At 49.0% G+C, this 27,549-nt stretch overlaps 2 protein-coding genes across 6 annotated transcripts; both read left to right on the top strand.

Annotated features, from left to right (window-relative positions):
- The first annotated feature begins 1,221 nt into the window (after nt 1-1,221).
- On the top strand, nt 1,222-21,036 carry Cd4 (CD4 molecule). Of its 2 annotated transcripts, none has more exons than XM_074076179.1 (10): nt 1,222-1,383; nt 7,678-7,775; nt 7,886-8,050; nt 14,163-14,321; nt 14,722-14,955; nt 16,428-16,763; nt 17,678-17,878; nt 18,420-18,544; nt 18,867-18,934; nt 20,914-21,036. In XM_074076179.1, exons 2-10 carry the CDS (start codon nt 7,691-7,693, stop codon nt 20,996-20,998), a joined length of 1,458 nt encoding a protein of 485 aa, XP_073932280.1. In that variant the 5' UTR covers nt 1,222-1,383; nt 7,678-7,690; the 3' UTR covers nt 20,999-21,036. The 2 variants fall into 2 exon arrangements, with proteins under 2 accessions (XP_073932280.1, XP_020013799.1); XM_020158210.2 differs by having other exon boundaries at nt 1,223-1,383; nt 19,310-21,036.
- A 777-nt stretch (nt 21,037-21,813) lies between these two features.
- Gpr162 (G protein-coupled receptor 162) lies at nt 21,814-27,442 on the top strand. 4 transcript variants are annotated; one of them, XM_074076172.1, is made up of 6 exons: nt 21,814-21,943; nt 23,453-23,564; nt 24,037-24,734; nt 25,483-25,672; nt 26,221-26,378; nt 26,666-27,442. In XM_074076172.1, the coding sequence occupies exons 3-6, from the start codon at nt 24,051-24,053 to the stop codon at nt 27,215-27,217; spliced, it is 1,584 nt and encodes a 527-aa protein (XP_073932273.1). In that variant the 5' UTR covers nt 21,814-21,943; nt 23,453-23,564; nt 24,037-24,050; the 3' UTR covers nt 27,218-27,442. The 4 variants fall into 4 exon arrangements, with proteins under 4 accessions (XP_073932273.1, XP_073932272.1, XP_020013800.1 ...); XM_074076171.1 differs by having other exon boundaries at nt 23,453-24,683; XM_020158211.2 differs by having other exon boundaries at nt 23,453-24,734.
- The last annotated feature ends 107 nt before the right edge of the window (nt 27,443-27,549 follow it).

The following is a 27,549-nucleotide window of genomic DNA, read 5'->3' as shown; positions in this document are numbered from 1 at the left end:
TTCAAATCCCAGTGCAAGAGTGGCCTTTGTGATCTAAAGGGCTAATCCATGCTTTTTCCTCTTTAGTGACCCTGGGGTTTGAACTCAGGGCATTGTGCTTGCTGGGCAAGAGCTGTAACACTTGAACCATGCCCCCAGCCCTTTTTTGCTTTAGTTATTTTTCAAATAGGCTATCGTGTTTTTGCCTGGGTGGGCTTGGTCGGTGATTCTCCTATTTACATCTTCCATGCAGCTGGGACCCAAGGTGGGCTCCCCCACGCCCAGTTTTTACTGGTTGAGATGGGAATTTCAAGAACTTTTTGCCCAGGCTGGTCTCCAATGCCATCTTCCCGATCTCCGACTCTTGAGTAACTGGGATTTATAGGCGTGAGCCAAGCTGCCCAGCTATTCATGCCTTTTCTATAGATGAGACTTATACAATACACTAAGCATGTATTTTGCATTATAGAGAGAAGGAAGTTGGCCAACTACCTACTCAGCCCCCAGGAATGGCACGAGATAAAACTGGATTGGTCCAGGTTCAGCTGCAATGGGAGCCAAATTGGCCCCTTCCATTCTCTGTTAGGCTCATTACCATCTCATTGGATTACATTACTCTAGTAAAATCCCCACGGTATCCAGCCATGACAGTTGACAATCACCATGACAACTAGTGAAGGCAACCCTAAAAGGAACAAAAAGCTGCCTCAAGGGAATTCTTAGAAAATGTCCACCCCTTCTTAGAAACCAGCTGACTATTTTTCCCCTCTATCTCTCTCCCCTTCATTTTGCTTAACCTGTATCTATGGCATTCTCAGCCTCCATGGATTGAGAGGCTGATCTGAGAGCTACACCTCTGGCTTCTCCTATTCTTTGGCCAAGAATAAAACTTTATTCAGTGTTTGACCAGTGCTTAGTTTCATTTATTGGTCCTATGATTTCGAGAGGGAAGAAGAAACTGCTTGGGTTAAAATTGGTGACAATATGCACACATACACATTCACATGCATGTCTGCCTCTCACTTCTTTCCCTGAAGCCTTGATGGATCTGTGTCATTAATGTGTCATTTTCTTGCCACACAACAGTGGCACTCCATTCATCAGCCTGATTCTTCTTAACTTTTTTCCTATGACTTTGGCATTTTCACTTCCACCATTTCCCTGAGAGTTGGGGAGGGGTGGTGGCTGGAGGTGATGGGAGGGCCCCCAGCCCCAGATGGTGACGTTGAGGGCTGGCCTAGGCCTGGGGTGTAGAGGAGCCTCACTACCCGGCTTCCTGTCTCTCTTCATTTAAGCTTCTCTCTGTAGAAGTAACAAAGTCTTTTCCCCACTGGGTGGAAGGTTGCAGAGCTCCGAGTTGTATACCTGTGGGAGAAGTAGAAGGGAAGAACAACAGGCCCAGAGGTAAGGGGCAGCTTCAGTCCTTTTCAGGGAACTGGGAAGGGAAGGCTGATACGGCAGCAGACGCACCGAATGTTCTGGACTCTGTTCTCTGCCCAGAGCTCTGGCCAACTTCTCTTGCATGTATCACAGGATGGGTCATGAACAGCAATTTCCCATTGGAGCTGTGAGCTTCCAGAGGCCAGGGACTACAGCATACTGCTCTCTGCCTCGCCACTAGCCCCAGAGCAGTAAGTACTCCTCAGAGGCACACTGACTGGAATGGCAAGACCAGAGAGGGAACAGCTGAGAAAGGCAGTGGAAGGCAACGAGGCATGGGGCAGAAGAGGTGAAGACTGGAAGAGAGAAAAAACAAAAACAGAGCCAAAGAGGAGAGGGAAAAATGCAAAAGAATGAGTAGGTATTAAGGCAGAAATAAATAAATGAAGGGGGGAGGAAACAATAAAAGCAAGAAAAAGAGAAGTAGAATAGATTCTAGAGCTAATTCTCCCCAAATCAATTTTCCCAGTGACGCAGTTACTAAAAATTCACACCAAAGCCCATACTTGCAATACTTCATAACCCATGTGATCCATATAGCTTCTTTTAACTCTTTTGTACTTATACATATTTAAAATTTTTTTCCCTACTTTTGTGAATTTTTAGGATTTTTGTTTTGTTTTTGAGAAAGTCTTGCTATGTTGCCCAGGCTGCTCTTAGACTCCTGGGGTCAAGTGATCCTCTCCTATCTCAGTCTGCGCCACCATGTCTGGCTTGATTTTTAGGATTTTTGAATAACATGCCTAAAAGCACTTTGATTTCAGTTAGCTTCAGTAAGGAAACGGGGAGCTGAAAATCTCAAAAAGTGTTGAAACTGAGGTCCTATGCATAAGCTGCTACTACACACACACACACACAAACATGCACATATGTAAATATGTCATTAGAAGAATTTATTCTAAGAACATAGGTGCTAGGTGTCTCAGGAGGCCTGGGGAGTTAGAAAAGGAGTTTCGAATCTCCTGGGTTTGCTGAATGGAGGAGATACAGGACTCCGTATTTCTTATGTTGGATGACCTACACAACTCCAGCCTCCTACCTCCCATACCCTCAGACCCTTCCCCTCTCCTCAGACCTCCCTCACAGGGGAGTGATGCTGCTCCTCTGGGTGTCTCTGTCTTCAATTCGTAGACCTATGCTGGGAGAGAAGGCTCCTGGGGTGTAATCTTGATTTCTCAAAATAGAAAGGCACCATTCTTCAAAATTCAAAGATTCCACTCTGAGTGGAATCGCTCTTCTTAAATGTCCTGCTCTTGTAGGACACATTTTTAGGGTGCAAGGCTGTGAGAAGAACCCAATGGGGGAGATCGATGCTACTTCTCATTTTGACAATTTCTTGTACTGTTAGATTCTATGGACTGATACAAAATGGCCGCCCTTCACGTCAGATGAGAGATCCTAAGGACAGGCTTCCAGACACTTTTAGGAGACACTTTCCTCTTTCAACCACCAAAGGTTTATACACAGAGCCTCGAAAATGGCCTTAGACCCCATTCCTGGCCACAGTGGTGAGGTGACAGTGACCCAGAGTGAGGTGACAAGAGTCTGACATATTTTAGACACCCAGAAAATGTTAATTTAATGAAATAACTTTGATGAGGATGGGAAATCAGATACCTAGGTATTAGGAGGGAGTAGGTGGCTGGGGATCTGAGTTTGCAGGGCATGAAGTTTAGTTGTCTGTTGTACCTTTCTTTTGAAGACCAGGGAAGAAGAGAGGGCACGGCGACCCTCACGTGGGCGTCTGAGGCAAAGGAGATGGTGGTGGAGGTTGTAGCCACAGAACCACAGGGGTCCCTTAGAGGGTCACGGTCTCTAGGAAGTTTGTAGGAAACCTGTCAGCAGTTGACAGGGTGTGTGGTGGGAGACATATACCGCGCCTGGGCTTAAGTGGGCTGAATGAGGGCCCGTGGGGGAAAGATAAAAGTGCTGTGGGACCACAGACTGTCCCTGTGGTGGGTCTGTGCCCTCTTCCCCTCATCCCTAGGGGCCAGGGTGAGGGCACAGGAACCTCAAGTGCCCTCCCTTTCTTGGTCCCTCTTTGTCTCTCTTTTGGCTCCACATGTGTCTCCCAGAATTTCTTCATGTCTTTGCCTCTCCTCTAGCTTGTCCGACTAACCCTATTCTTTGTGTGTGACAGTAGATGTGAGAAGGTTGGCCGCTGCTTTAAGGAGCCCCTCTGGGTCTCTCCTTCCTTTCTTCCCTCATGTCCTCCCCTGAGGCCTCTGTGTGTTTCTTGGGGGGAACTCTGTGCACTTCCCTTTGTCCACATGTCCCTCCTACCCTGCAGCCTTCTTCTGCCACCCCTCTCAGCTCCAGGCCATGCTCTGTAGGCTCTGCCAGATCAAAGCGAGTGGAAAGCTTGCTTGCCTGCCAGAGGCCAGGCTGCCTATTTACAAGACAGAAGGATCTAGAGCTTAGTGGCAGTTGGAGAGGGAAAGGATGAGAAAGAAGAGGCAGGGGCACTCCAACCTGGAAGAGACAGGGACAGCCACAATGGTTCCTGGTATATGAGGAACAGCAGAGAGCCACACACAGGGAGCTGAAGACTGGAGGCATGAGCATGGAAAACAAGATTCAGAAATGCACACATGTGAGCAGAAAAAAAAAATTGGAGCTGGGGATGGGTTCAGAAATGCACAGATGTGAGCAGAAAAAAAATTGGAGGTGGAGGGGTTCAGCAATGCACAGATGTGAGCAGAGAAAAAGCAGGGGGGAGGGTTTTCAGAAATGCACAGATGTGAGCAGAGAAGCAAGTGGGGCGTGGGGCACCAGGACCTGGGAAGGGGGGCAGCCAGCCCTCGCAGCCTCTCCCAGGCGTGAGGTACACAGGATGCTACTGTAGTGAGGTAGTGTGCCTCTGGGGACGCTGAGGATGTGGGAATCAAAGGCCAGGTCTCTGGGGTGGCAGCGGAAGCCCAAAGCACCGAAGCAAGCTGCAGCTGGAAACCCACAGCCTCCTCCACAGGTCAAGCCCTCAGTGTGATGGGCCTGTGCAGTGTGCTGGAGGCAGCCCTCTGTACAGACCCCAAAATGGTGGAGAGGGAGGGGAGGAAAGACTGTCTGGGGATGGGTACCTTACCAAGGTAAGCTGAATTTGCAGCTCAGAGAGGGACATGGAGACTGTTCTTCTTCCATCCTCTGCTCACCAAGGACACAGTCAGTCTGAATGGAAAACAGTGGGAACCCTTTCAGTTATGAGGCTGACCCTACCCCTCTCTTCTCAGCACACCCTTCCCCAAATTGCATCCTATGCTAACTAACTGTGCTGATTGCAAACAATTTCCCCATTAACCAGCACTGACTAGCAGCTTGTCTCCCTCCCTCCTTCCCCAGAAACTTTCTTCCTGACCTTTCTCTTCCTATTTCCCTAGTTTAAACAAAAACTGTCACCCATCTGTCTGTACTTGTCTGTCTGTCTATCTATCTATCCATCCATCCACCTCAACCACCTACCATGTATTAGGCCCTGAGTAATTCCTCTTCCAGGCAGTTCGAGTAACTGGACAAGGGTTTTTCTTAGCTTTGCCCAAACCTCATTAGGGTGACCAAGTCCCCAACACCTCCTCTCAGTGCTACATCCCTATCAAAAATTATGTATTGGTGCTCAACAGGAAACAGGATCCACCCCAGATGGTTCAAGGGACTGCATAAAAAGGGAGTTATTAGCCAGGCTCTGGGGGTCATGCCTAGCTACTTGGGAGGTGGATATCAGAAGGATCGTGGTTTGAGGCCAGCCCTAGCAAAAAGTTCACGAGACCCCATCTCCAAAATAACCAGAGTAAAATGGACTAGTGGCTCAAGCGGTTGAATGCTTGCCCAGAGTTCAAAACCCAGTCCTACCGGCGGAGAGGGGTGGTGGGAGGGAACAAGGTTGTTAATTACAGGGCTAAGGAAACCAATCAGCATGTTGAGGTGCACAGGGAAGGAGGGACCTAAAGAGGCAGAATTGGTGTTTCTGGAACCCAGTGAGGGCCACCAGATAGGAACTGAAGTGGGGCGGGGCAGGAGGAGGGGAACACATAGCAGTAGCCAGGAAATAAGCCCATCTCTTTTTGACTCTTCCCATTGGCCAGCCCCAAGTGAGTCTGGATGATCCAATCACAGCCCCTTGATTGGGGGGGCGGGGCAGAGGATGGAGACTAAAGAGCGTGATTGGGTGACTTGGCTCCAGTCAGGTCAGGGCAGGGGTGGGCACACACTTATAGGATATTTATTTATTATTTATTTATCTGTCTTTGTTTTTGCATTTGTGGGAACAAACCCCAGGGCCTCACATATGCTATGCAGGTGCTCTACTACTGGGCTACCCCCACCCCCAGCCCTAAATGAACCATTTTAGAAACAGTTAGATTGAATACTGGAGAAGTGATTTCCCCTCCTACGTTCAATTCAACTTGGTTTAAGTTACCAAACACATCCCAAGACCTTTCTCTATGATTCTGCTGGTGACAGAAGCATAAAATAGAAAGATCGTAGTCCAAGGAGGCCCAAACAAACACTAAAGACTCTACCTGAAAAATAACTACAGCAAAAAGAGCTGGGGGCATCGCTTAAGTAGTAGAGCACCTGTCCAGCAAGCTCAAGATCCCGAGTTCAAACCCCAGTACCACCAAAAAAAATTTTTGTTATTTTTGTTTTTACTTTTTGAAAAAAAAAAAATATTTTTTTGGCGGTACTGGGATTTGAACTCCAGGCCTCCCACTTGCTAGGCAGGCGCTCTACCACCTAAGCCATTCCACTAGTCCACTTTTTGAAAATTTTTATTAAGAAATCTGCCAGACTTGGCATGTGCCTGTCAATCCCAGCATTTGTGAAGCCAAAGCAGGGCGATTATGAGTTTGAGGTCAGCCTGGACTACATAGTGAGTTCAAGTCCAGCCTAAACTACATAATGAGATCTGTCTCAAAGCAACAAGAGCTGGGATGCCCAGCAGTGGTAGAACCCTGGCTTAGCACACCCAAGTTCTTGGGTTCCAACTCCAGCCCTGAAAATAGCTAAAATAAATAGGTAAGCCACAACAGACATCTTTTCCACCTCTGCGTGTGGCACATTGAAATCTCAGTTTATTCAATGGCTTGAAGCCCAAGGAGGCCTCTGTATTCAGTTGTATGAGGACCTGGAGCAGCCTCGCTTTTGGCAAGCAGGCAGGAGACTCAATAAAATCAAAGTAAGACAAGGCAGTCCAAACACAAGGTACATCTGTGAACATATGATACCTTTGAAAATGACAATATCAGGGCTAGGGTTGTGGCTCAGTAGTAGACCTGGCATGCTGGAGGTCCCACAGTACAAAAAAGACAGAAACATAAAGAAATGGAGCTTAGTTTAAACGCCTACCACAGGTTTCTAAGCCTGGCTGATATGACAAACTATAATAGGTACAAATATCAGTATTTATTGTATAAATTTTATTTACTTGAAGTAGAATTGACAGCCTATGCTTATGTTTTTAAAGTAAAAACAGGGCAGAAATCTTTTTTTTTTCAGTAGTGAGGATTGAACCCAGAGCCTCGCGTGCTAGGCTAAAATGCCTGCTTAGCAAATGTGAGGCTCTGAGTTCAAACCCCAGTATCACCAAAAAAAAAAAAAAGGAAAGAAAAAAAAAGATAGAGTATTGCTAATTTTCCTGGGGCCGTACCAGAATTTACAATCCTTCTGCCTCTTAAGTAGCTGGGATTATAAGCATGTACAACCACACTCGATTCTGTTCTATTTTTATTAGAAGACTACAGCTCTTTAATTAATTTTTAAGACAGGGTTTTGCTATGGAGCCAACACTGGTCTCTAACTGGAGGTGTTTCCCAAGTGCTAGGATTACAGGTGTGTGTTACCACCTAGCTAGTAGTCACCACCAGTGACTATTCTTCACTGGTTTTTGTTGTTGTTTTGGTGGCAGTAGGGGTCAAACTCAGGGCCTCGTGCTTGTTAGGCACTCTGTCAGTCCTACAACTCTATATAAATGCTGTAACACTTTAGGCTGCATTTGACAACCACAGATATACTAACTTCTGTGTATGTGAGATGTGATGCTATGTCAAGCCAGAGAAATTATTGCTAACATCACCTAATCTTAACATCAATCAGTCTTAACACATTTTATCACTGTGGGGGTCTCTGCTTAGTGTGTGCAAATCCTGTTCTCTGGGCTGGCTATAAGAGGTCTGCAGGAGAGAGGAGTCCCTGTATGTTCCAGGCCAAATTGTTAGTCTGGTGACTAACAATTCCTATCAATCTCTGTCCCTTCCATTTTTGCAGGCTCAGGTCCCTGATGACTCAGGCCCCTGTCTACCTCAGCAAAGCCACAATGAACCAAGGAATCTCTTTTAGGTACTTGCTCCTGGTGCTGCAAGTGGGTAAGTGCTCAGTCCTGAGGTCCTGTGGTAGATGGCATGGGAGGTGGGACTGATGGGGCAGTGGGAGTCAGCTGTAGCACTGAGGCCTCACCCTCTTCTTTTCCACCCAGCACTACTCCCAGCTGTCACTCATGGAAAGGAAGTAGTGTTGGGCAAAGCAGGAGACTCAGTGGAACTACCCTGCAAAGGTTCCCAGAAGGGAAATGTGCCCTTCTCCTGGAAATTCACCAACCAGATCAAGGTCCTGGGGAATCAGAACAGCTACTTGATCATAGGTAAGATTTCCCTACCCCAATCCAGGGTGGAAGCAAACAGACCTCCTCCTAGTAAACTCTGTGACCACAAAAGGCTAGTATTGATGGTGACTCAGTGGCACTTGTCTGGAATTTCCCTACTCTAACTCCTGGTGGCAAGTCAGTTCTAATAGTAAGTTAATTTATTGTTTTAATAGTCATGCCCTTTTTTATTGGGTACTAGAAAAATAACTATCACATAAATTATATGATTTCAAGAATCATGTAGATGATACTTCGTCTACTTCCATTAAAAGCAAACACACAAGCACCTGTGGCTCACGCCTGTACTCCTAGCTGCTCAGGAGGCAGAGATCAGGAGGATTGGATTCAAAGCCAGCTCCAGGCAAATAGTTCACAAGATCCTATCTCGAAAATATCCAACACAAAAAAGGCTTGGTGGGGTGGCTTAGGTGGTAGAGCACCTGCCTAGCAAGCATGAGGCCTTGAGTTCAAACCCTGGTACCACCAAAAAAAAAAAAAGGAATGAATTATAGTATGCACAAGTCAATCTCAAAATGTAATGCTGTGTAAATTCATTTCTATAACATTTTAGAAATACCAAATTATAGAAGTGGACAATAGATTAGTGACTGCCAGGGACTAAGTGGGTGAGGGGCCCAGGAGGGAAGGAGATGTACTACATAAGCATCTTTTTGGTGTAGTGCTGAAAATGTTCTGTATTTTAGCTTCCAAGGTGTTACCAATGAGGTAAACCTAATAAAGAACACACAGGATTTCTCTCTCTCTCTTTCTTTACCAGAATTTGATAGCCTTGTTCTTGCTAGGCAAGCGTGCTTCCACTTGAGCCATGCGTCCATCCCTTTTTGCTTCAGTTATTTGTCATGTAGAGTCTCAAGTTTTTGCTCAGTCTGTCCTCAAACTGTGATCCTCCTACCTATGCCTCCTGAATAGCTGAGATTACAGGCACGTATCACAATGCCTGAACTCTCTGCGTTATGTCTTATAACTGCATATGAAAGTACAGTATCTCAAACTGGAATTAAAAGATTAGCTTTTATAATTTCAAAATAAACAAAAAGAATAAAGCTCCATCCTTGTATACATACTTAGAAGCATGTCAAGGATATTCCTTTTTTTTTTTTGGTGGGACTGGGGTTTTAACTCAGAGATTCATGCTTGCAAAATGGACCACACCTGCAGTCCATTTTGCTCTGGTTATTTTGGAGATGGGGGTCTTGTGAACTATTTGTCTGGCTGGCCTTGAGCCACGATCCTCCTGCTCTCAGCCTCCTAAGTAGCTAGTTTACAGACGTGAGTCACCATCGTACAGCTTAAGGGTATTCTTTTAAATGAAAAGAGTAAGCTAAAACTGGGCATGGTGGCTCAGACCTGAAATTCCAGTACTCTGGGAGGCTAAGGTAGTAGTCCAGCCTGGGCTACTATTGAGAACCTGTCTCAAGAAACTAAGGGCTGGGGATATAGCTCAGTGGTAGAGCACTTGCCTATTACGTGTAAATCCCTGGATTCTGAAAAAGGAAAAAAAAGTGTAAGCTATATGTGTCATGTATATATTCATATACCATTTTAATTTAAAAATTCAATGTGTATGAATATGTGTTTGCATGAGAAAAGGAAAAAACATGGAACGCACACTAAACTTCTTATTAATAGTAATAGAAGGGTGAGTGAAGGAAGGGGAAAGTGTTAAGTCTTTATAATTTTGGTAGTTCAAATGACAAACCTAAAAAAGTAAAGATTAGGCCAGGTACTGGTGGTTCATGCCTGTAATCCTAGTTTCTCAAGAGGATCTAGGTTCAAAGCTAGCCTGAGCAAATAGTTTGCAAGACCCTATCTCAAAAAAAACCAAACCAACACAAAAACAGGACTGGTGGAGCGGCTCAAATGGTAGAGTGCCTGTCTAGCAAGTGGGAGGCCCTGAGTTCTAGCCCCAGTACTGCCAAAAAAAAAAAAAAAAAGCAAAGATTATCTTAAAACAACTTTTAAAATATATGTTACAGGGGCTGAGGAGGTAGCTTAGCAGTAGAGTGTTTGCCTAGTATGCTCAAGGCCCTGGGTTCAAACCCCAGTGCTGCAAAAAAAAAAAAGTTTTCAGTGTATATTATGAATAATTCCAATTTTATGAAAAATAATATGCAGAATAGTCTGTCAAATGAATGCCCTGTAATGTACTGTCATTGTTGTTTTGTCTAACATTGTACCCTATTTAACAATAATATAATTATGATTTTTGTATCTAAATTTTAGTTTGCTTTTTAAAATTACTGTTTTAAGGAGAAAGTTTTCAAAATGAAATTAAAGATGTGACCTTTAGGAGCTGGCAGAGTGGCTCAAGCAGTAAGAGCCCCTGCCTAGGAAGTGTGAGGCCCTGAGTTTAAACTCCAGCAACACCAAGAAAAATTAAAAAGATGTGAACTTTAAAAAACACTACATTCTAGAAGGATGCTGTCTGCTTACATTACTCTAGCTAATAGTACTGTGTGCCTTTCCCACTAACACCCTGGCCAGCATTGAGTAGCATTATTAAAACCTTTTTTGTTTCTTGCTAATTTGATAGTTAAAAAATATATCATAGTTGTTTTAATTCGCATTTCTTTATTTCCTTGGTTGCCTGTGAGATTAAAACGTTATGCTTCTAAAATTTCCTAAGTGTTTTGTGCGAAAGCTTTTGTTCTGTTTATATGGTCTGATCTTTCCTCCTTCCTGTTATTTACCAATGATGGTTTCACCCTTTTCTTGCCTCAACTTCTGAACCAGAGTCCAAGGTTTTTTTCTACTTTATTCCCGTCACCAACTATAGCCACTCCTTTCCTTGTCACAGTTTTTTGGTTTCATTCTCTTCTTTGTTTGCTCCTGAGCTACAGTGAGCACCCTGGTCATTCTTTCTGCATCCTAGAAGGATGTGTAGTCTCTCCTACTTGGATTTCTCTCCCCTTGCTGCAGTACTGACTTCCACAGCAGTGTCACTCCCAGCCATTAGACCACACCTAGGAGCCTCTGTTGGAGCACCCAGATGATCTCCTAACAGCTTGCCTTGTACTACTTTCCTGGGGCTTTTCTCCCTTCCTTCCTGTAATGTCCTTGCTGCTTCCCTCCCCCCCCACCTGTCACCTGTATTTTTCCCCCCTGCTGTGCCAGGAATTGCACCTAGGAATAAGCGCTCTACCACTGAGCCTGCCAATACTTCTTTTAAGGCTTCATTCAATACTGGTCTCTCCCTATGAATTTAGCCTAGATTTGCCCATTCTCTGAGGTCTTCATGCTGTTCTGCAATCTCTTTTCCAAAGTATGGGACAGCACGGACAAGTGGGCCAGGGTTTTCTTCATCAGAAAAAAAGGAAAGCAAGAAGGAAGACTTATTTGAGGATGAGGGTGATTTATTTCATTTGGAACCAACTGAGTGTGACGCAATGGCAGGTAATTCATATAGAGCTATTCCCTGAGCCCTTGGAAAGGTGGGCCCGGAATTGACAAAAGAGGTTGAGGCTTGGAAAATTAATTTGGGGATCACCTGCAGAGCTGGCAGGTCTATATAAATGGGTTTGGGAACTAACAACAGAGCTTCGCGCAGCACCTAGACCAAGAGTCTAAGAATAAGGAAAGGAATTGGAACTTAGGTATGGAGGGGAGAATTCATAGAGGTGAAAAGGGGACAGGACCAGAGTAAGCCACTCCGAAGAAGTTTAGTTAATAGGATAAGGAATGTAGAAAAAATTGGGGAACTAAACCAGTGTGTAGATATAGGAGAAAGACCAAGCAGGGTAGGAACTACAGAAGGGACAAAAGAAAGGGGAGATTGGGCACATATGAGAGGGACAATTGGGGGGCAGGTGTGTGCCCAGGGCCACCAGGCTGTCTGGAAAGGTCTCTTGGAGAGGATGAGCAAGGTGAGCAAGGTGAGAGAACAGTGGGGGCTGGAGAGGAGAGAAGAGAGAGTGTATGGCTCACAGGACCTCATCCTTTGCACCGAGGCAAAAAGAGAGTGCGGGCCTAGGACTGACAGCTCAGGGCATGTACTCAGGACATTGGAGGTAGGGGTTTACTCTCCACCACATGTCCGCCATCCTCCAAATATGCACTGTAAATGAAAAACCTCTGTGTTTGCTATGTAAATTGAGTACCAAAGTCCTCCACCACATGAATTCTGGAACTACTACTGAACCAGAAAATGGCTAGCTAAGGAAGGAACTTCCTCTGGGTGATGGTTGTTAGATAGTAAATGAAGAGACATGCCAAATTTTCATCTCAGCCCTGCCTCTTTTTGGAGTCAAAATGTTAAAGCTTGAGAAGGGCACACACTGAAAGTCCTGCCCCCAACACCTGTCTCACAGGTATCTGCTTCCTTTTCTCCGAGGCAACCAAGGTTATAATTTTCTTCTGTTCCAGAAACATTTTTTCATACCCAAGGCATATACATGTGTATAAATATAACCACATATACTCCCACGCGCAATCATCCCTTGGTGTCTGGGGAAATGGTTGCAGACACTCCCCCAGATACCAAGCTCCGTGAATGCTCAATACACAATGATGTGCGTGTAGCTTACACATGTCCACTGTACACTTTATCTTATTTTTGGCAGTACTGGGGTTTGAACTCAGGGCCTCACGCTTGCAAGGCAGGCACTCTACCACTTGAGCTACTCTACCAGCCCTTGTTTGTGTTGGGTATTTTTGAGATAGGGTCTCTTGAATTATTTGCCTGGGCTGGCTTTGAACCTCAGTCCTCCTGATCTCTGTCTCCTGAGTAGTTAGGATTACAGGTGTGAGCCATTGACACCCAGCTCAAGTATTTTCAACCAACAGTTGGTTGAATCTATGAATACAGAACCTGCAGATATGGGAGATTTATGTATGTATATGTGTGTGTGTATATATATATATATATATATATTATAAATTTTTTCCTGCCCCCTTACTTTATTGTGTTAGGGATCAAACCCAGGGCCTTGGGCACACTAGACAAGCACCCTACCACTGAGCAATACCTCTAGCCCTCCCTTTTAGAATAAATAGTAGTCTGTTTACATCTTGCTTTGTTCATTTAGTCATTTCTTAGACATTGTTCCATATCAATATATAAATAACGTCCTCATTCTTCTCTTATGGCCTCACAACAATCCACCGAGTGGATGAACTATAATTTATTTAGCTAACTTTTTTGGGTGGACATTTAGGTTTGCATGTACATTTGTAATTTCTATACATATTATACATTACCTTCCAAAGAAATTGTACTGATTTATACTCTTACCCAAAATGTGGAAGAGTTTGGCAACATAAGCAAAACAGTACCGATTTCCTGGAATTCTTGTGAAGATTAACTGAAGATGATTCATGCAGAGTTGATGCTCTCCAAATAAAAATATTTTTTGGTGGTACTGGGGATTGCACACACACACACACACACACACACACACACACATTTTTTTTTTTGTGGGACTGGGGTTTGAACTTAGGGCTTTGTGTTTACAAAGTAGGCACCCTACTGCTTGAACCACACCTCCAGTCCATTTTGCTCTGGTAATTTTGGGGTCTCAGAAACTATTTGCCTGGCCTCAAACTATGATCCTCCAAATGTCAGCCTCCCAAGTAGCTAAGACTACAAGCATGAGTCACCAGAACCTGTTTTTTGGGGTTTTTTTTTGTCAGTACTGAGACTTGATCTTAGGACCTTGTGCTTGCGGGGTAGGCACTCTACCACTAAGCCACACTCCCAGATCTTTTTACTCTAGTTATTTTCAGGTAGGGTTTTGTGTTTTTTCAGGGGTGGCCTGGGACCACAATCCTCCTACTTATGCCTCTCATGTAACTAGCTGTAGGACTGCAGAGTACATGCCACCATGCTCAGCTTATTTGTCAAGCTGGAGGTCTTCCTAAGTCTTTCCCTGGGCTAACTTGAACCATGATCTCACTAGTTCAAAATACTATCAGCCAAGGGCAGTGGCTCATGCCTATAACACCAAGTACTCAAGAGATTAGGAAGATCACCAGTCTGGGATTCTCTGATTAGGATGAGGGGAAGATTCTACAATCAGATCAAGAGAGTTCTGGGTACTACTCTTGCCAGAGATGCCATGTCACCAGGACATTCAACCTCCTCTGCTTTCAGGTACATCCTATCTGAAGGATCGTGTTGAGTCAAAAAAAGCTTCATGGGATCAAGGATCCTTTCCCCTGATCATCCATAAACTTGAGGTGAAGGACTCAAAGACTTACATTTGTGAAGTGGAGAACAAGAGGCTGGAGGTGGAGTTGCAGGTGTTCAGAGGTGAGTGGGACAGGCCTGAGATGCAGACACCTCAGGCCCACCTCTCTTCCTTCCCTACTCCTACCCCTACACTAAATTGGGGCCTGAGGTGGTGGATTTCACAGATGGATCTGACTGGCTACCAAGTCTCCTCAAACCTTCCACAAGCCTTTGGTTAGGCAGAGTAGGGAAAAAGAGAAATAAGAGGGAAGGAACCAAAGGATGGAGGGAGAGAGATGAGGGGAGAGAGGAAAGGGGAGAGGAGAAGGAAAGAGAGAGAAGGAAGATTTGCCTTGGGCTGTGGCTAGGCAGCTAGATGATGAGAGGACAGGCAATGTTGGGACAAGGGACAATGGAGAGACTCTCCTCTTCCCTTCTTGCAAATGGTGCATGTGACACAGGTGACCTGCTCTCTCCACAGTGACTCCCAACTCAGATTCCTATCTGCTGCAGGGGCAGAACCTGACCCTGACCTTGGAAGGCCCCTCTGGTAGTAGCCCCTTGATGAAATGCAAGAGTCCAGAGAATAGAATTATCAGTGGGGCCAAGGTCCTCTCAGCATACATGTTGAATGTTTTGGAGAGTGGCACCTGGACCTGCACCATTTCCCAGGACCAGAAGGAGCTTCAGTTTGACATAAAGATCCAGGTGCTGGGTAAGAGATGTCCTTTCCTTCAGCCTCATCCCTACTTAGATGCTCCCACCCTTCCTCTGCTGTATGTGGGCTGGGCCCAGACTCCTAGAGCTGAGATCTGACCTGAGGAACACTCTGAACCCCTCCTCCTGAGAGGGCTGATTACAGCCACCCTTCAGGTAGACTGAGGGAAAGAAGGGATGGGGAAGTAGGGATGTGAGAGACCCCAGGGAAAGGACCCAAAGGAGGGGTGATAAAGGGCATCTATTTTCTTTTTTTTTTTCTCACTCTTTATTTTTTATTCTTTTATGTATTTTATTTTTAATTTTTAAAAAATTTTTATTTTAATCATATGTGCATACAATGTTTGGGTCATTTCTCCCCCCTTCCCCCACCCCTCCCTTATCCCCCAACCTCCTCCCTTACCCCCAACCCCCTCCCTATCCCCCCCCACCCCCCTCGCTACCCAGCGGAAACTATTTTGCCCTTATCTCTAATTTTGTTGAAGAGAGAGTATAAGCAATAATAGGAAGGAACAAGGGGTTTTTGCTAGTTGAGATAAGGATAACTATACAGGGAGTTGACTCGCATTGATTTCCTGTGCATGTGTGTTACCTTCTAGGTTAATTCTTCTTGAACTAACCTTTTTTCTAGTTCCTGGTCCCCTTCTCCTATTGGCCTCAGTTGCTTTAAAGTATCTGCTTTAGTTTCTCTGCGTCGAGGGCAACAAATGCTATCTAGTTTTTGAGGTGTCTTACGTATCCTCATACCTCCCTTGTGTGCTCTCGCTTTATCAAGTGATCAAAGCCCAATCAAGGGCATCTATTTTCCTTGTGGCCTCAACTCCGCACTCCTACCAAGGTGGCCAATCTATGCACTGAGGGACACTAACCCTGGTAAACCTGACTGATGATGCTCTGCATTGCACCTCTACATCCTCAGCTAGGCACTGTGGAGAGACCAAAAGCCCAGAGCACAGAGTGGTGCTTTAGTGCATGGGCTCTGTCACAACCACATGACTTTGAGCAAGGCACTGCACCTCTGCCTTGGCTTCTGCATCTGTAAAATAGAGCAAATGCTAACTATGACAGTACCTAGCCACACTGTGGCTGTCACATAGTAAGCCCTGTTTAAGGATTGGGTCCTATTTTGTGAAGGGAAATAAATTATGCACCTAATGAGTGTAGAGCAAATGGCTCTCCCCTTCAGGGATTCCAAGGAGGGAGAACCCCCCCCATGGTGAAGATATTTTATAAAGCCTTCTGGGAGAAGGGGGGCAGTGAGCTGCTGTGGGAATGTTGGGGTGGAGAGGTGGATGGAAGACTGGAGAGCTAGGAAGGAATTTAAGTACCTGGAATTAGGTTTGGAGTAGGTATGGACTCACCTAGTCCCCTTCCATCTCTTTGCTGCCCCTGTCACAAGCCTAACCCACAATGTACTCTCTCATTTTCCTACCTCCACCTCACCCAGGGTCCATCCTTTTCCACTTCCAGGTTTTATGAAGACCATCAACACAGTGTATAAGAAAGAGGGGGAGCAGGTGGAGTTCTCCTTCCCACTTAACTTTGAAGATGAAAACCTGAGTGGGGAGCTGAGGTGGCAGGCAGAGGGGGCTTCTTCCTCTCAGTCCTGGGTCACCTTCTCTATGGAGAAGAAGAAGGTGTCTGTCCAAAAGGTTACCCTGGACACCAAGCTCCAACTGGCTGAGAAACTCCCACTTCACCTGAAACTTCCCCAGGCCTTGCCTAAGTATGCTGGTTCTATGCACCTGACTCTAACTCTACCCAAAGGAAAGTTGCATAAGAAAGTGAACTTGGTGGTGATGAGAGGTGAGGTCCTGGGCTGAGAAGGGGAGGACAGGAGAAGGAGGTTGAGGGGCTGGCTAGGGCTCCCTCCAAGGCCAGCAAGGTCCTAAAAAGGGATGCCCACGTCCTGGTTGCTTGGCTGAACTGATTGATGACCCTTTGGGTTTGGGGTTTGTTTTTTATCATTTTTGGTGCAGGGGAACCCATGCACGCTAAGCACACACTCTAACACTGAGCTACACCCCCAGCCCTGGGCTGGTTTTGAATTAAGACCGAAAAAAAAAATGTCCTTCACCCACATCCATGAGTCAGCCTGAGGATAGTTCCACTGAGAATCCCCAAAGGGTCTGGGCTAACAACCAGGGGTCTAGTTTTGCCTTTGCCTGTCCCTCTGTGACCCTGGCTAAGGCCCCCCACCCACTGTGGGCTTGCTTCCTCACCTTTGTAACACACAACAACCCTGCTCTTTATACATGAGTAATAATGAACTCGACATTGAGTTCTTCACATTACATCATTATGGCAACGCCACAAGTAATAATAGCTACCACTTAGTGCTTGGTACATGCCAGGTGTCAAATACTTTACATGTACTCATGCATTTAATTATTGTCTGGGACTCTGCTTTTTAAATATCTTGCTCAGGGACACCCCAGCTAGTAAGAAGCAGAGCTGGCTCTGGCAGAGTGGCTCAAGTGGTAGAGTGCCTGCTTAGCAAGTGTAAGGCCCTGGGATCAAACGCCATTAAATCCAAGACCATTGGACCTCCAAAGCTGTGTTTTCTACCTTACCACTGCATGAAAATGTGCTCTGAAAGGCAAAAAGAAAGCTGTCTGTCAAAGAAAACTTTGATAGTTCTATGGAATCCCCTTAGAGCTTGAAGGTGCCGGGAACCCTGAGGGCCAGGCTCCCAGTCTCAGCCTCTCCTTCCTCTACAGTGGCTCAGACCCAGAACAATTTGGTCTGCGAGGTCCTGGGACCAAGCCCTCCAAAGCTCATGCTGACCTTGAAGCTGGAGAACCAGAAGGTCCATGTCTCAAAGCAAGAGAAGATGGTTCAGGTGCAGAACCCTGAGATAGGAATGTGGCAGTGTTTACTGAGTGACAAGGACCAGGTCCTGCTGGAATCCAAGTTTGAGGGTAAGGATCCAAGATCCAAGATATAACCCCAAGTTTTGGCCTCCTCAGCTGAGGTACCTTCCTGGAAGTTGGCAGAGACAACCCAAAATCCCAGGCTCCCAATTCTTATGAGATGGAGGGGTCATGGAGTCACAGAGGTGATATGATAAGATGAGATGGGTGTGGTCCTGGGCTATAGGTTCTCACATGGAGCCCTCCAAGTTCTCACCCTCAGATCTACAGCCTAGGAATGGGGTCCTCCTAACCACGAGCTCTCCCTCCTCCTTGGCTTCTCTCCAAACACACACACACGCACGCACGCACGCACGCACACACACACTCATACATAGGGCCCAGGGTCTGTGCCAATCTTCTAGCTCTCCAGAGCACCCTGTAGTCTCTAAAACATAAAATTCCTCCCTAGTTCTGCATCCTCAAGCCCTGGTGCTCTTTGAGAGCCCTGTGCACCCAGGCCAACTACTAGACCTAAGTCTGTCCTCCAGGGGTCCCTGTGCCCCCAATGGTGGACAGTGTGCCGAGTACCCCTCTCTTTCTCATGCAGTCTTGTCTTCGGCACCAAGCCAGGACCAGCCAATGTTCCTGACTATTGTGCTGGGGGGCACCATAGGCTTTCTGGTCTTAACTGGACTCTGCATCTTCTGCTGTGTCAGGTGTCGGCACCAACGGGTAAGCAAGTCTCCCAGACCCCTCCACCATGTTCCTCACTGGGCCCTTGAGTACCTGAGGCCCATACGAGGGTATCCTGTGTGTGTGACTGGTTTTTGGCCAGCTCTCTCTACTCAGCCCCCAAGGTCCCTCATTATGGACCAGGCCCTGCCCCAGGTCCGACGCAGAGAGACAGATAGGAAGGAGCAGAGTCAATTCCAGGACATATGGCTTCAGTCCCAGTAAATGCTTCTCTCCCAGCTCCCCCCACTCCCCCCTCCAAGGGGCACTTCCCTCCTGGAGGCCTGGGACCCTCACAACTCCCTTCCTTGTCCCTGGACAGCGCCAGGCAGAACGGATGTCTCAGATCAAGAGGCTGCTCAGTGAGAAGAAGACCTGCCAGTGCCCCCAGTAAGGATCTGGGCTGAGCAATGGGAGGGGAGAGAAGGGGAAGGGAGGGAAGGAGAAGAGGAGGAAAGGGGTGGGGGGAGGCAATAAGGAAGGAATTGAAAAGAGGGTTGAGGAGGAGTGTTGTTGAGAAGATGGGGGTCAAGGGGATGTGGTAGAGAGGAGAAAGGGTGAGAAGGGGTGGTCAAGGAGGTGAGACGAGGTGGAAGAAGACAGAGGTGAAGAGACCACAGGCCTCCGATATCTCTGGGTGTGCCTGCAACCACACCCAGGGTCTGCACTGCACTGGAAGAGAAAAGTGGGTGTGAGAGCCATGGAGGTCCTAGAACACCAAGGACTTGGGGAATGGACTCGCCCCCTTATTCTTCCTTCTTCCAGCCGGCTGCAGAAGACTCGGAGTCTCATCTGAGGCTAAGGCCTTACTTGTGGTCCAGCCATCTGTCTGTCCTGCATTTCCTGTTGGGCTCAGGCCTGTGGACCAAATGAATGTAGCAGATCCCAGTGCCTCTGGCCTCCTGCTCTCCTCCTCCATGACTAACCATTGTTCCTCACCTTCTGTTCCCAACCGCCTTGGCAGTCTTGATATCAACTTTTCAGAGGCTTAATCAATCACATCATTTATTCTTTCCCATTTCCTTTTCATCCAAGCCCTAGCCCTTCTTTGGTTATTCTTCTGGACCCTGTCCTCAGCTGTTTGCTTGGATCCCAGGGCAGTGCAGAGGACCAGCCCAGCCTGGCATGGAGAGTAGGGCTGAATGTCTGGAAACCAGAAGCGTAGGACTGTCCCAGTGGACCCTGGAACCAAACAGGATGGGAACTTGGCTGATAACTCAGTTACCCAAGGACAGATGCATATCCAAAGGCTCCTGAAGCCAGCCCCACTGCCCCAAGCTGCCTGCTTCTCACTCTGTGTTGGCAGGGCCGCAGACTCACACCCTGACCCAGGTACCAGCAGGCTTCCTGAACACACACCCACACCCTCATCCACAGTCACAATTCCTTCTTCCCCAAGCAGCATGTGTCAGTTTATAAACCAGTTTCATATCATCTGTCTATTCGACTCTTACAAAAATCCTACAGTGATGGGACCAAGACTGTCTGGTGTACAGAACAGAAACAGAATTTAGATGCCTACTCAAGGTCACATAGCCAGCAAGTGCTGAAGTCCAGATTAACCTGGTTTCCTAACCCCTACAGTCACTGCTGCTTCTTAATGCAGGGACAAATGCCACACAGACCTCTGCAGTGGCTGGTCACAGGCACCCAGTAGCACCTTTGAAGCCACAGGAGCACACCACCCACAAAAAGGGCCTGTCTCAGAGAGTTTAGGAACATAGAGGAGGGCCTTCCTGCCTCAGATCCCTCCTTCATCATCTGCTGGTGGTAGTCCTATTACCAGGTCACAGGCAGGAAGCACGGGCCTTGTGGGAGAGAATGCCCAGTGACCTGTAACACCCTGTGTAGAACTTTCTGTAAGGTTAGTTCTGCTGAGGGAGGAGGCCAGGGGCTAGCCTGGGAGTGAACTCTCTGAGGGGACCCCTGTAAAGGTGATAGTGCTGGCCTTCTATCCATACCCTGCCTTGAACCTTTCTTCCTTCTCCCCTTAGCCACTCAGGACACAGGGAAGAAGCCTTAGCCACAAGGGACACAGGGTTACAAGTAGTCTTCTTCCTCTTGATTCATTTCTCTCAGAATCCCCAGCTTCTTTGCCCCTCTCTTTTCTTTTTTCCTTACACCTCTCTCAGTCCTAACCCCTTCCCTTTGCCCCCTCCCCCTTTTATTTGGTGGTACTGGGGTTTGAACTCAGAGCCTCAAGCTTGCTAGGCAGGTGCTCTACAGCTTAAACTACTCTGCCAGCCTTGTTTTGTGTTGAATAGTTTCGAGATAGGGTCTCAGGAACTATTTGCTGGGGCTGGCTTCAAAGTGCAATCCTCCTGATCTCTGCCTCCCTTTCCCTTTTCCTTTTTGTCCCTTTCTTCCAGCTTGCTTCTTCTAGAAAGGCCACCCAATTGCTGTCAGGCTCCCGATTGCTTACTCTGTGCCCACTCTGCACCCTTGCTTTCCTGAGCTGACAGAAAAATACAATAAAGTTATTACTAAAAAGATGCTTTTCGTGTGTGTGTGTGTGTGTGTGTGTGTGAAGACTCTGCAATTACATGTGTGTGATATGACCAGGGGACATGACTGTAGGGGTTGTGTGTGTGCTTTCCTTGTGTCTATGGGTGTGGATGGGAGAAAGGACTATGAGAAACTGTAATGTGTGTTGTGTGTGCATTTGTGTTCCAGGAGAAAGCTGTGTGTGTGTGTGTGTGTGTGTGTTGTGTGTGCATTTGTGTTCCAGGAGAAAGCTGTGTGTGTGTGTGTGTGTGTGTGTGTGTGTGTGTGTACTGATGAGCCTACATCCTTTCAGACCCTCTTGCCATCCCCAGCTCCACATGCAGCCCTACTTGCATCACAAGCCCCTCACAGCCTCCAGTCCATGCCCCTCTGAGCTCTACCCAAGAACAACCCTCACAGAGTGACACACGCATCCTCCTCCCCAACAGCTAACTCCTCGGTCCCCAACACCAGCTGCCTCTTTGGGCTCGTGCTCGTGTTGGAAAAACGGGATGGAATGGGGGCAGGACACCAACCATTTCACCAATGAAGCCCGCTCCCCGCCATCCTCCTCGCCTCCTCCCTCTCGGTGCCTTCGTTGCCCCTCCCCCTCTAAGTCACCGCCGTCCAGTTTCCCCGCCCTACCTTCGCCGCCCCCCACCCCAAAGCTGTGCTTCGGTTCCCTAACCCGGGCTGGCCCGTTGACCCCGGGACAGAGGGGCCTGGAGGGGTCGGGAGGGGCCGAGACGGAGCGAGCAGCCTGGCTGAGCCCGGGAGGCTGGGACTGGGGGAGGGAGGCCCGGAGGGAGGGAGGGAAGAAAGGAGGAGGGCGGGCGAGCTGAGCCGGCAGGCGGCCGGAGCCCGGGAGAGCCGCGTCGGGAGTGCGTCTCCAGGCAGTGCTGGGCGCAACCAGAGGTAAGACGACCCCTGCCCCGTCCCCCGCGGCGCCTCCCCGCTTCCCCAGCTGCCTCCTCTCCCCTCTGGCCCGCCCCTCCTCCCCAGCCACCTGCTGTTTCTGCGGTGGGTGACAGCAGGGAGGAGCCGCCTGACCTTACCCCTTCACCACGAAGGGCGACAGACCCCCTGTCGGCCAGGGAGTCCCCCAGGACCCCCTCCTCCCTTCCTTTGAGCTCTCTCTGTCCTTCACCTTCTTCTTTCTGTCCTTCACATCCTACCGGCCTCCCTCCTCTCTCTGACTCCCCATCTCTTTCTTCCTGAGCTCACCAGCCAGGCCTGGGGGGAGGTGGGTGGGAAGGGGCCCTAGGCTGTAGGGGAGGATAGTGGGGGGACCTCCCCACCAATTCCCTCCACCTCCCGCTGGCTGGCCATTGCCATGGCAACTAGGGTATACTGGGCTCCCAGGGAAGAAAAAGGTGGGGGGTCGACTGGGACTTCTTGGGGAGAACAAGGGTCTGTGGTTCTTCCTCAGGAAATAGACCTAGCATTGCGGTGCACCATTTGTACCCCTTTGCCCCAAAGCCATTATGCTCATCCTTACAGTCTCCACTCTGTTCAGTGTTCTGCATGATTTCCTCTTAGCCCCCTCCCTAGGGCTCACTGAAGCGTCACTAAGATCAGGGCTTTCCATTCCATCAGAGGGAAACTGAGGCTCTGGCTCTCTCGCCTAGGAGAGGAGACTCAAGGTCTGCTAGTGGGGGTGGGCACCTCATCAAACACTGGGCTTGTCTTCTCAGCCTCCCTGTTCCCTACCTCCGTCCCCCCTCCTCCCTCCAAGGCCTCCTCTCCAGAGGCTTCTGAGCATTTCCTTCTATTTTCAGATACTACCACTTTGCCCCTCTTTCTCTTCTGCTCAAACTCTCCTCCTTCTCCCTAGTTCCCCCTCTTTCCATTTCTGGATGCTTCTGATGTCAGTGGTTTCCCCGCCTTCCGGTTCCTAGCCCCTCTTTCAGTCCCAGCCTCCTTTCTCCCATTTTTCTATTTCCCTGGGGAGCTGGAGGGTTATCATCCGGACTTGGGGAAATGGGGCTGAGCACCAAGACTGCTGGGAGACTGGCAGGTAAGGAAAGCTGTTTACTGTGAAGCCCTAAGAAGAAAAAGTCATGTGTCGCCCCCATCAGTAGCTCTGAAGAGAGATTTAGGGACATGAAGATAGGGATGGAGTACAACTGAGATGATATTGTAAGAAGAAGATGGGAGTTGCAGAGCAGGGAGAAAGGGCTGCAAAGGGATGGGAGACGGAGAGGAAAGACTACCTCTCCTCCTGGTGATCTAGAAGCATGAGAGCTCGTAACCTGTGTGGGGTCAGGGGCCATCGATTTAAAGCAGATTCATTATGTTTGAAATGACCCCTGGTTTTCAGTCATTTCTATAGTTTCAGGAGAAAGGGGGCACAAAAAGTGGGTTAGAGAACAGCCTAAACCTGATCTTTCCCTCCCCCTCCCACATCTCATCTTTCCCTTGCAGTTATCCAGGTAGCTGAGCCCCACCTCCAAACCCCTTGGGGCATCCAGAAGATTCCCTGACTGGTCAAGAGCCAGAGGAAAAAGAGACCTGCACGTCCCAGCCAGCCTCTTAGGTGGGAAAGCAGCCAGCTTGCCTCCCCCATCAGTTACAGGGATATTTAAGAAAAAGCCCAGCCCAACACGGAGGCTGAGGACTGCCTCTGCTGACCTGCAGCCTCCTCCCCTGCCTTGCCCACCTGGCCTCAGCTGGGTCCATCATGCCATGCTAAGCAGTCGAGTGGGCCTGGGGGCTGCCTGCCCGACTACTGGGCAAGGATTGTGGGCATCATGGGGGTGCCTGTGAATGGGGCTCCTGGGTGAGACCTAGCCCCCACCCCCCAGGAGTTTAAGGGGGTGGGGGTGAGGCTGAGGATAGGATGGCGCGGGGCGGGGTGGGGGCAGAGGAGGCCTCCCTGCGCTCAAACGCATTGTCCTGGCTGGCCTGTGGGCTCCTGGCACTGCTGGCCAATGCCTGGATCATCCTCAGCATCTCAGCCAAGCAGCAGAAGCACAAGCCACTGGAGCTGCTGCTCTGCTTTCTGGCAGGCACGCATATACTCATGGCAGCTGTGCCCCTCACCACCTTTGCTGTGGTACAGCTACGGCGGCAGGCTTCTTCCGACTATGACTGGAACGAGAGCATCTGCAAGGTCTTTGTGTCCACCTACTACACACTGGCTCTGGCCACCTGTTTCACAGTCGCCTCGCTCTCTTATCATCGCATGTGGATGGTGCGCTGGCCGGTCAACTACCGCCTCAGCAACGCCAAGAAGCAGGCACTGCATGCTGTTATGGGCATCTGGATGGTCAGCTTCATCCTCTCCACACTGCCCTCCATCGGCTGGCACAACAATGGCGAGCGCTACTACGCCCGAGGCTGCCAGTTCATAGTCTCCAAGATTGGCCTTGGCTTTGGTGTCTGCTTCAGCCTCTTGCTACTTGGGGGCATTGTCATGGGGTTGGTCTGTGTGGCCATCACCTTCTATCAGACGCTATGGGCCCGGCCCCGAAGAGCTCAGCAGGCCCGGAGAGCAGGGGGCAGCGGAGGAGCCAAGGCAGGTGGGCTGGGGGGCTTGGGTACCCGGCCAGCTTTTGAGGTGCCAGCCATTGTGGTGGAAGATACCCGAGGCAAGCGACGGTCCTCACTGGATGGCTCTGAATCTGCCAAGACATCTCTGCAGGTCACCAACTTGGTCAGCGCCATCGTCTTTCTCTATGATTCACTCACAGGGGTGCCTATCTTGGTGAGATTGGGATCCCCCCCCCGTTCTCCCTAATATTCAGGTCCCACCATCAACATCTGATCTCCATCAGCAATGGAGCAGCCCCATTTCTTCTCCAATTCTATCAACCTAGCTTCCTCTCCTCTACCTGTTCCCCCAATCCATTTGTGATTCCCCATCTCTATCATCCATCTACCCTCCGCCAAGCTCCACCATCTGTTCAACTCCATCACCCATCATCAGTCCACTACACATCCAGCTCCATCAGCTATTCTTCCGCTCCACTGTTCAACCTACCATCCAGCTGTGAACAGCCATTCCTGTTCCCTAATTCTCTCTGGAGAGCACACATTCTTTGAGCACTCCTTGGGAAAACTCCACAGTGCTGGCCCCATCCACCACCCCATCTAGTCCCTACTTCTGGATTTCTCTCCATCTTCAAGTTTTCTGCACCATGTCTCTTCCTCTTTCTCCCAAAGCCAGCCAGGGCTTTGTCTCCCTCATTTTCCCTGACCTTCCTCGGAGTCAGTCCCTTCTCTTCTGCTCACTCCACCTCCCTTCCTGACCTATTATTATTATTGGTGATGGCACTGGGACTTGAACTCAGGGCCTTACACTTGCCATGCAGGTGCTCTACCACTTGAGCCAGGCCACCAGCCCTTCTTCCTGATCTCTTGCAGACCAACTACTGCACTGTGGGTGGATATCAGGTTCAGGTGGGCCCCCTTGGCTCTGGGCCCTGAACTGCTCTTCCTCTCTCCCCTCCCAGGTGGTGAGCTTCTTCTCCCTGAAGTCAGACTCAGCTCCTCCGTGGATGGTGTTGGCTGTGCTGTGGTGCTCCATGGCACAGACACTGCTGCTGCCCTCCTTCATCTGGTCCTGTGAACGCTACCGTGCCGACGTGCGCACAGTGTGGGAGCAGTGTGTGGCAATCATGTCGGAGGAGGATGGTGATGATGGTCAGAGGAGGGGCTGGACTTTTGCTTTCCTGGGCATCTATTATCTTTTCCACCCTTTCTAAGGGTCCCTTCTCTGGAAAGGAGATGGGCTGCCCTGGAGCGCCCCCTGCTGGACAGAGCCCATGCCACTTCCGGGTTTCCCTTTGCCTAATCACTGCACTCTGCTGCCCACTCTGCTTTTGCACTGAGGGCTCCCTTCTAAAAGTCCACATTGCAGGCTCTGGCCCCTGCCAGGCAGAGTGCCAGAGAAACAGTCCCCAGTCCTAATGCAAAAAGGCTATGGTACTAAAGGTAAGCTAAGCCTCCTAGAGAGATCCCATTTCTGGGATCGGTTCTTGGAAGGGGACAGGTAATTGTTTTAATACATAGGTCTGTGTGCATGAAGCACTAGGGATTCAGCACTGAGTGCAATAAATGCAAGTCACTCGCTCCATCCTCTTGGAGCTTACAACTAATGGCAGCTAAAGGATTCTCCTTGAGCTTAAAAAGGGGAGGGGGTAGGGGTGGCGTTCTCTGTTTGTAATCATTCTGCTCCTTTTCTCTCCTAGATGGGGCCTGTGATGACTATACAGATGGCCGAGTGTGCAAAGTTCGTTTTGATGCTAATGGGGCCACAGGACCAGGGGGCCGGGACCCCACCCAGGTGAAGCTGTTACCTGGTCGGCACATGCTCTTCCCCCCTCTTGAGAGAGTACACTACTTACAGGTATGGGATTAGGGACCCACCCCTTATCCTGCTCCTTTGTACAACTCTTTTCCAGTCTCTGGCACCTTGCTCCTTATTCCCAAACCTTGGCCTGCAGGGCACGCCATGGGGCAGGTGAACCAAAGACTCCCCAGGCCTCTCAGAACCAGGTTTGCCTACTGGAGTGAATGTTTTAGAGAGGTTGAAAAGTGTGGCACCATCTTGCAGAGTGTCCCCACTCTGGTTCCTGCTTCCCCTCTACCTTTGTCTCTGCAGCACCTCCAGGTCTCACCTGCTCCTCTTCCCAGGTCCCCTTGTCCCGCCGACTGTCCCATGATGAGACCAACATCTTCTCTACCCCTCGGGCACCAGGCTCCTTCCTGCACAAGTGGTCATCCTCTGATGACATCCGGGTCCTCCCGTCCCAGAGCCGTGCCCTTGGGGGCCCTCCTGAGTACCTGGGACAAAGACACAGGCTGGAGGATGAGGAGGATGAAGAAGAGGCTGAAGGTGGTGGGCTGGCTAGCCTTCGTCAGTTCCTGGAAAGTGGGGTTCTGGGGTCAGGTGGGGGTCCCTCACGGGGTCCTGGCTTCTTCCGGGAGGAGATCACCACCTTCATCGACGAGACACCTCTGCCTTCTCCTACTGCCTCACCAGGACCTTCTCCTCGCCGACCCAGGCCACTGGGTCTCTCACCACGCCGACTCTCCCTTGGGTCCCCTGATAGCAGAGCTGTTGGACTTCCTTTGGGGCTAAGTGCAGGGAGACGCTGTTCCCTGACAGGGAGTGAGGGGAGTGCAAGGGCTTGGGGAAGACCCTGGGGCCCAGGCAACCCCATCTTCCCCCAGCTGACGCTGTGAGCCCAAGTGGTCTGCTGAACTCAGAGGGGGCCTGGGTATACCTCACTCTGGCCCTGAGACTATGGCAGCTGCCTCTAGACTCCGGGCACTAGATCTGGGCTCTGGAGCCCCTTGCTCTGTCCCATCCAAGTGACCAGACCAGATGCCCTACTCACCTTCCATAACCCTTAGCAAAATGTATTAAAATCTGAAGTGTTGCCATAGAAATCTCAGCGTGTCCTATACTGTGGTGGCAAAAAGCGGAGTAAGGGGAGTGTGTGTGGAGGAGCTCAGAGAGGACAAAATGGAATGGGGCAGAGGACAGAAGTACAGAATGGCACATGGAGAAATCA

Source organism: Castor canadensis, chromosome 6 (genome assembly GCF_047511655.1).
Source record: "Castor canadensis chromosome 6, mCasCan1.hap1v2, whole genome shotgun sequence".
NCBI classification, from domain to species: Eukaryota; Metazoa; Chordata; class Mammalia; order Rodentia; family Castoridae; genus Castor; species Castor canadensis.
The sequence above is the reverse complement of the archived record's forward strand: the minus strand, read 5'-3'. Positions and strand labels throughout refer to the sequence as shown.